This window comes from Barbus barbus (assembly GCF_936440315.1).
Source record: "Barbus barbus genome assembly, chromosome: 26".
NCBI lineage: Eukaryota > Metazoa > Chordata > Actinopteri > Cypriniformes > Cyprinidae > Barbus > Barbus barbus.
This window is the reverse complement of record NC_136754.1, coordinates 3,593,208-3,602,492: the sequence shown is the minus strand read 5'-3', so window position 1 is coordinate 3,602,492 and position 9,285 is coordinate 3,593,208. Positions and strand designations below refer to the sequence as shown.

At 37.5% G+C, this 9,285-nt stretch overlaps 1 protein-coding gene across 1 annotated transcript; it reads left to right on the top strand.

Moving 5' to 3' along the window:
• The first annotated feature begins 735 nt into the window (after positions 1–735).
• Positions 736–9,282, top strand: LOC306846101 (WD repeat-containing protein 48). The gene is made up of 19 exons (XM_079379218.1): positions 736–806; positions 1,292–1,432; positions 1,631–1,706; positions 1,803–1,885; positions 2,928–3,057; positions 3,514–3,602; positions 3,725–3,826; positions 4,147–4,371; positions 4,488–4,562; positions 5,335–5,437; positions 5,673–5,770; positions 5,846–5,953; positions 6,041–6,137; positions 6,617–6,712; positions 7,163–7,268; positions 7,371–7,458; positions 7,545–7,621; positions 7,764–7,956; positions 8,449–9,282. Exons 1-19 carry the CDS (start codon positions 759–761, stop codon positions 8,542–8,544), a joined length of 2,031 nt encoding a protein of 676 aa, XP_079235344.1. The 5' UTR covers positions 736–758; the 3' UTR covers positions 8,545–9,282.
• Positions 9,283–9,285: the final 3 nt, after the last annotated feature.

Genomic DNA, 9,285 nt, shown 5'->3' with positions numbered 1-9,285 from the left:
CCAAGAGTCAACAGGTATAAAAAAAAAAAACACATTATTTTGCTAATCAGAGATGAAAATGCACCATGATTTCCAAACTGTTAACTACTTTAATCTTAACAAAGCTCTTATAGTACCTACATAGTAAAATATTTTTATTTGTACTCATGGTTACCACAGACAAATTCTACTTTACGTTTTAATAAATTGTGTGATGATGTAAATTCTGAATAAACCTCAGTGAATGAACTTAAGTTTGATTTTTTTTTTTGTGAATAACTTACATATGCATAACAGAGGTATGTGAAGACTTTAAGTAAAAACCTCTATAATGTGAATGGGTTTATGTGCACCTTAGCTTCAATAGTGGCAGAGCAAGTTAACGTGTAATAGAAAATACACATTTTAATCAACTTTAAACTGCAAAGAGATATTTTTAATTACATAACAGTATACCCCTCATCCACAGAGGTTTCCACACTCTAATATCAGCAGTTGTGGTAAATGCTCTGTATCATACATTCTGTGTGCGCTGGCCTCACATGTCCGCTGCTCTTAAAGCAGTCGTTTACATTCATACATAGGAATATAACACTTGTTTTTCGTCCTACTAACGGCCATATACCCTGTAGAAGCAGCAACGTTTCAGGAGTGACATATAAATCCCTCATAAATGAAGGATTCACTTTCAAATGGGAGAAAATACTATTTCTCAGCTCGCAAATGTGCTCCACGGTGACCTCCGGAAGTGACGCATTCACAGATTGTCAACATGCAAGATGGCGACCCATCACAGACAGAACGCTGCAGGACGAAGAAAAGTCCAGGTAATAATCTACAGATAATGTTTCGTAACATTAAAACTATGAATTCGTGAATTTATAATGCGTCTACATGTTTCAGGAAAGACACGCCAAATATAGCGTCCATAATATTTACAAAAATAAACATTTTCACCCTGTGGTCTTCCCATAATACAGTGATGACATGTAACTCAGCGGCATTCACTCATTTTTAAATGTGTCCAAATAGTTTTTGGGCCACTGTCTATAGTTATACATTAATGCAATTAAATGTGTTCTTTTAGTACAATTGTCTGCACATCGATTCGATTCATTAGATTAAAAACACTATGTCTGTAGTTGCACAGCATCAGAGTCAATTGTTAATCACTTAATGTTAGATTCACAAGACACATCTAATATTATAGTATAATTTTTCTATGAATTAATAGTAACTAGGTAGTTTGGTCGAATGTAGGTAGTCTTTGCTGTTTAATAAAGTGGAGTTATTAATAATGATGTGTGTACAGGTTTCCTATGTGATTAGAGATGAGGTGGAGAAGTACAATCGTAACGGTGTGAACGCTCTCCAGCTGGATCCTGCTCTCAACAGACTCTTCACAGCCGGACGAGATTCCATCGTCAGGATATGGAGTGTCAATCAACACAAAGTACAGCCTGCATTTTTCATGTTTTGTGAATATTAGTGCACTTGATCCCTTGTTTTGTTACTGTGCACCACACTTTCCATTTTGAGCAACGGTGTTAACTTTGTATCTCCCTCAGAGGAACAATTTATGCCAATTCTGGCTCTCTGTGGTCAAATGTTTCTGATAAGTGCAACTAAGAGCCTTTTTCTATTGCATCAGGATCCTTACATCGCTTCAATGGAGCATCACACGGACTGGGTGAATGACATCATCCTCTGTTGTAATGGAAAAACATGTACGTCTAAGCACCTTTTAAAGAAGCTTCATGCTCGAATCTCATCAAATATATTCTGCGCTTTAGCCAGTTTGAGTGGATTGTTCTGTGTTGTAGTGATATCAGCCTCCTCGGACACCACCGTGAAAGTCTGGAATGCACACAAAGGGTTCTGCATGTCCACGTTACGGACACATAAGGTACATTTCTTATATTTATCTTAGTTGGATGCTTTAATTTTGTTTAAAATCTTCTTGCATAAGGGTAATTCTGATGACAGTCTTGCGTTGCCAGACATTAGACTATTGGCATACAATTTGATCCATGATTTAACATCTCCATGAATTTGCATAGAAAACAGGTTAAAGGGGTCATCGGATGCAGAATTCTCTTTACAAGTTGTTTTAACATAAATGTGTGTTGGAGGTGTGTTCACATAAAAATCCACCCAGTGTTTTTTATTTTTTTAAATCCCCTTTCTCAAATCAGGCTGTTTTGAGATTCCTGTCAGAATGATGTAGTTCTGCACAGGCCCCTCCCACGATAGTTGATTGACAAGGCCTTCTTACCTTAGACCCGCCCTGAGTGAGCTGAGAGCTGTCCATTGTGTTGACTCCGGTGCAGGGGAAGACAAGAATGTCTCCGATTAAGCGATTGAGATGTTTTGTTGTTGGATGTAATAATGAATATAGCAGTCATCATTTACTCCCGACATCTGAGCCGCTGAAGACGCTGAGGATTAACATTACGTTTTGAAGGGAATGTGCCGATCCCGATCTGCCTAAATGCGTCTGTTTGCACGAATCATTCGTGATCCAGCTTCATCTACAGAAGAAGTGAGTATAAGGGTTTTTATGAATCTTTGCAAATCGGCTTTCCTAATAAGGCGCTAGTTATCCAGTTTCGCAGCTGAAGTTTACCGTCTGCTTGTCACCCCACAGAAGAGAGGGGCGGGGTCAGCAGAGCTCATTAGCATTTAAAGCAACATGGACTAGAATGGCTTACTGAATACAGAGCTGATTTTGACAGGCAAAAAAGGTGTTTTTACACTGCCATTGAGAAATTTTAACCAAGGTATGTAATAGACTTTTAATTAAGACCCTAAAAATCATATCAACTTGTGGAAATTGGGCATCCGATGACCCCTTTAAAGCCTGAAATTTTGAGAAAGTTCTTGCCATTTTGTTTGCAATATGATTATGAGACATAAAGTGATTTTGTCGATTGTGATTCACTCTTCAGGACTACGTCAAAGCTTTAGCATATGCAAAGGAGAAGGAGCTGGTGGCATCAGCTGGGCTGGACAGGCAGATCTTCCTGTGGGATGTGAACACACTGACAGCTCTGACCGCCTCCAATAATACAGTCACCAGTGAGTAAACTCTATTAATCATTCTGTTTGACACCGTCTTCTTTCTGAGTCATCAAGTTAGGGTTGAAGCATATAATTAAGCAGATGATTATGAAAACCCATTTCTTCCAAAGTCAATGCATTACTGCATGCAGTGTTATTATATTATCACTGAGATACTGTTACAGGTTTTTATTAGAAGTTGGAATTTGTTAAAGTTTCAGTAATTTTGTTTGTCTTTTTGAGAATATTATTAGTTATTGTTTTTTAATAAGTTTATATAGTTTAGTTTTAATTATTTCAGTAAGTCAAGTTAAACTCAAAGAAAAGGAGAAATTTTGCCTTGGAAACTAGCTTAAATCAAATAAGTTTTGTATATGTTATTTGAACTTATTTCAGTTAACATATTTTATTTCAAAATGTTATAGTTTTAGTTAACTCTAACAACCCTGATTTCATCCCTCATTTTTGTGATAGCTTCCTCACTGAGTGGAAACAAAGACTCCATCTACAGTCTGGCCATGAATCAGACAGGAACTGTGATCATCTCAGGATCTACAGAGAAAGTTCGTCTCACGGTTTTTTGGTTTCACATTTCGGGGAAGAAAAATAATCATTTCAACTGCAGGCTCAAATAAAAGGATTTTGTTAACTGGAAATGTTTGTCTTTTTTTTTATTTTTACTTAGGTCTTGAGGGTCTGGGATCCACGCACTTGTGCTAAGCTAATGAAGCTGAAAGGCCATGCTGACAATGTCAAATCATTACTGTTAAACAGAGACGGCACTCAGGTAGCACTTCAACACAGCAACAGAAATAATTGCATCACATGTGCATCAAATACCAAACTATGAGAGAATATATTTGGAATCTGGTCTTTTGAACTGAGATGCATTCCTGATTTTAATATGTGATTTGGATTAGGTTTGTAAACATTAGCTTTTGTGTCTTTTTTGCTTTTCAGACTACAAAAAGTGAACAGATTTGCATCAGATATGACAAAACAGATATTTTTCTTCCTGTCTGAACATAGCCATAGTCACATAGAGTTTGATAAGGTTTTCCATCAGGTACACATGTTAAATCTGTTGCGTGTTGTTTCTCTGTCTAGTGTCTCTCCGGTAGCTCGGATGGTACGATACGCTTGTGGTCTCTCGGCCAGCAGCGATGCATCGCCACGTACCGGGTCCACGATGAGGGAGTGTGGGCGCTGCAGGTGAACGAGGCCTTCACACACATCTACTCCGGTGGACGTGACCGAAAAATCTACTGCACGGATCTGCGTAACCCTGACTTACGTGTGCTCATATGCGAAGAGAAAGCTCCCATCCTGAAGGTGAGATTGAGCCGCTTGGTGTTTGAAAATATAGTAATGAAGTCATCATCAAATGTAAGTGTTCAATCCTTTCAGAAAGCTGCACTTGCAATGTATCTGATGTTTTCTCGGTGCAGATGGAATTGGACAAATCAGCTGATCCACCTCAAGCAATTTGGGTGTCCACAACTAAATCTTTTGTAAACAAATGGGTGAGTTATGTTACAGATTTCTGTTTTTAAAGTCATAGTTCAGCCAAAACATGAAATCATTATGTACTCATCATATCATCTATTTTTTTTGCCATTGAGCACAAAAGGAATTTCCTGTGATATGTCTGGGCTGTTCTTTTCCTTTGATAGTGATTGAGGACAATGGCTGTCAAGCTCCATAAAAGTACCAGAAAAGTACTTTAAAAGTTCCCTTCTTCTTTATATATTGCGTTGAGTGTATTGTGGTTGTGGCTGTATGCAAAGAAAGAAATTCTTGTATATATTGTGAGCAATCATAGCAGAATTTTTTAAGTGAACCATTTTTTCTTTTGAAAGAAATTAATAGTTTTATTCAACAAGGATGCATTAAATTGATCAAAAATTTTGGGAAAGAAATTTATAATGAATCATGAAAAAATGTATTACAGTTTCCACAAAAATTTTCAACATTGATAACAAGAAATGAGCAGCAGATCAGCATATTATAATGATTTCAGGAGAATCATGTGACACTGATGACTGGAGAAATGATGCAGAAAATTCAACTCGCGTCACTGGAGTAAATTACTTTTTAAAATATATTCAAACAGAAAAAGGGGAGGGGGTTGATCAAACAAATGCAGCCTTGGTGAGCATAAGAGATAAATAAAACACCCAAATATTTTAATGGTAGTGTATATCTGCAATTGAATAGAAATGCATGAAATTAAAACTAAATTGCAGTGTTCCTTCAGCTCATATCTGTCTGTATTTGTTTATTTGTCATCCTCAGTCTCTTAAAGGCATGCATAACTTCAGAGCATCTGGAGACTATGACAACGACTGCAGTGCCCCTTTAACTCCACTGTGTACACAGCCAGAGCAGGTCATCAAAGGTAAAAGACCATCTGTGTGTGCTAGAGCAGGCACCTGAGTGTCAGGTCAGTGTTGCCTATTGGTTAAATCTTACAGATGCTAACTGTAAGGTTGCTGGTTTGAGCCATGAGCAAATTGTCAGGAATTTGATGCTTTGGGTTAAAGCCTCCGTTAAATGACTGATTACTAATATCACTTGGTCAAAATGTGCTAAACTGTTTTAATTTTTGACTGAGAGTTTGAATTCAATTTTAGGTGGCACCAGCATCGTTCAGTGTCATATTCTCAATGACAAGAGGCACATACTCACTAAAGACTCCAATAACAGTGTGGCATTCTGGGATGTCCTCAAGGTAAGAGCAGATCATGAGAAGCTTTTGTGACATCTTTAGGCCAAATGTAATTTAATCTCACTCTGTGTTTTGTAGGCATGTAAGGGGGAAGACCTGGGTAAAGTGGACTTTGATGAAGAAATTAAAAAGAGGTTCAAGATGGTCTATGTGCCGAACTGGTTTTCTGTAGATCTCAAAACAGGGGTGAGTATTAGCATCTTGTTTTTCAATGAATAATGAGGGTGAAGATGAAAGATAATGAATGTTAAGTCTGTCCCTGCTGCTTTTCAGATGCTGACCATCACGCTGGATGAAAGTGATTGTTTTGCGGCGTGGGTGGCAGCTAAAGATGCTGGTTTTACAAGCCCAGACGGCTCCGATCCAAAGTGTAATGGCTTCTTCTAAGTGCATGGTGTTGTATGGCTGAAACTAAGAATTTTGTTCTTTTAAGAAGTTAGCTGAATATCTAATATTTATTTATTTATATTTTCTTGAAGCAAAACACAATTAAATAGGGGCTAGACTATATGTTTGCCAATGTTGGTCTTTTTCTAGTAATGTTTTTTTTATTTAAGTGTATGGTATTTTTTCATTCTTTATTTATTTGATTTATTTATTTATTTTTCCAAATCTATTTGGTGCTGAAATTACACACTTCACCTTTAAAACAAGACAGAAATACGTTTGATTTAGCAATTGTTTAAAATCTTTTCGCAAGTCTTACTACCTTTTAGATGTAAGAACATTTAGATAATACAGATAAACAACAGGATTTGTGAAGTTTGTGTATCATTAATATTCTGACCTTACAATAATAGCTCAACAGAAATATGTAACAACTATTCCTTGTTTATCTGTGTGTTTCAGTGAATCTGGGTGGGCTGCTCCTGCAGGCTCTGTTAGAGTTCTGGCCTAGAACTCATATAAACCCAATGGAAGAGGAGGAAAGCGAACACAACCATGGTAGACCTTTTTTTTTTTTTTAAAGGAATATTTTAATAAAAGCAATCAAATCAATCACATTTTCTTTCTAGTCTGCTGTTTTTGCAGTGCATTCTGGGATTGCCTAATGCACATGAATGCATGCAGTTATTTTAGTAGTGGTTTCTGAGCTTTTTTCCCCCTTTTTTAAAAACATAATGGCATTGTTTAAAACAGTTAGCTGCCTACTTCCTGCCTAAATAGAATTTACCTTTATACTAATAACTCTTCTATAAATAATTTTTAATAAGCAGTTATTTGTATAAATACATTTGACTTCATACAGTTCTTTACAATGCATTCTGACATTTCCCTATCAACAAAGAATGCTTGGAATTATATTTTTAAAGCCTGGTTTCTGAGCTAATGGAATTTTTGGCGATATGCAGTTGGTTTCTGACTTTATTATTTTCTGTGTGATTTTGTCTTTAGTGAACGGTGAACAGGAGAGTCGAGTTCAGAAGGGCAACGGCTACTTCCAGGTTCCTCCACACACTCCTGTCATCTTTGGGGAAGCAGGTGGAAGAACGCTGTTCAGGTCAGAACGACGGTGTCCAGTACTGATGAAGACATTAAACTCACCTGACTTACCTTCCTGTTTCTTATCTTCATTATAAGCCGTGTTTCCTTCCAATTTCAGGTTACTGTGCCGTGATTCTGGAGGAGAGACTGAGTCCATGTTACTGAATGAAACTGTACCTCAGTGGGTTATTGACATCACTGTAGATGTGAGTGTTTCATATCCCACAATCACCCCTTTATGTGTCCATATGTTTGTGATTGTATATTGACTGCTTTTTATTTTCTGCTACAGAAAAATATGCCAAAATTCAACAAGATCCCATTCTACCTCCAACCTCATTCATCATCTGGGGCCAAAACGCTCAAAAAGTATGCTGTGTTTGTAAAAGTGACAAAATGGAAAAGCAATAATAAGGGCTTTGCTTAGAAATTCACATTGCAATTTGAAATGTAAAACCAATACTTGGATGCAACAATATTTTGGTGATTATTCATCGCAATCTGTTTTCAGGGACCGTCTCTCTGCTAGCGACATGCTGCAGGTGCGGAAAGTAATGGAGCACGTCTACGAGAAGATCATCAACATCGACACAGAGTCACAGACCACCAGCTCCTCAGCCAATGAGAAGCCGGGAGAACAGGAGAAGGAGGAAGACGTGGCGGTGATAGCCGAAGAGAAGATTGAGCTCATGTGTTTAGATCAGGTTCGACCTCCTTAACTGCTTCCAGACAAATGAAAAGCACTAGAGTCTCATCTCTCCAATGTGCTTATTGTTTGCTGTTCAACATCTTATTTTCCTCAGATGCTGAAATGAATTTAAATGAGGTGACGTATTTAGTTTTGATCGTTGGTTGTTAAGCAACTTCACGCAGCTTTTGTGACACCAGTAACCCTTAATAATAAGATTACAAGTGTCAAACATTGATTAACCCAGGGTTAAAGTTGCTTTAACCTTAGGTAAACAGTGTGAAAAGGAACTTAATCTTAAGTAAATCCTTCACTGCTCTCCATTTTTGGTGACTTTCTGCTACTTTAACTTTATTTGCATACTTATTTCTTAATGCTTAACTGCACTGAATGTTTCAGGCAAGATCATATAATTTGCATTATGCTAATTAGTAAGCAAACAAAATTCATTGTTACGCTGTGAAAAGCTTGTTTGTACTCTCTTGTTAATGTTTTCTGTCGTTTGTAGGTTTTGGATCCAAACATGGACCTCAGGACTGTAAAGCATTTCATCTGGAAGAGCGGTGGAGACCTGACCCTTCATTATCGACAGAAATCCACGTGAGCCCCTCTGACCACTGTAAAGACCCCAATCACCTTCAACCCGCATCGCTTTGACTTCCAGAAGAAGCATCCCAGAATGCCCTGCTGTTCTTAGGCCTGATGGTCACCCAGGAGGAATGTTTTTTTCTCTTTGCATTGGCTTAAATGACAGAGCCAGCAGAAAGATCTGACCGACAGTCGAAGGTTAAAGACTGACTGCAGATTGATGCAGTTGTTGTGACGTTCTGTGAACTACAACTTCAATATTTGCCTTTATTGCATTGATTACATTTTTTTATATATTTATTACTGTGTTTAGCGACATGTCCATCTTAACATGAGCCATGATGATGATGATGCACACGAGTGCTTCCGTTCTGACATTCCAGAGAATTTCATCCAGATCCAAATCAGTTATTCTTTGAAGCTCCCCATTTTGCTTTTTTCCAAGTAAACAATGTACCTTTTTTCTAGATTTAATGTTGTTATAATTTATCTGAAGCAATTTTTGTTCAAAACTGTCCAACAAGGAACAAGAAGTCATCAAGGATGATTTTAATGCGCGGTTACGTAATTTACTGCATATGTGTGAGACACTTTCCAAATGTATGTTTCTCATCTGTTAGTTGATTTCTGTGGATCAGTGCACATGACGGTGTTGGCATCATCTTACCACAGCGTCTGAGAAATATGGCCCTGGCCTTGTCAACTAAGTGACATTAGGACTGACATTTTTTTGTGAATAAAAGTTGAAACTCTGCTT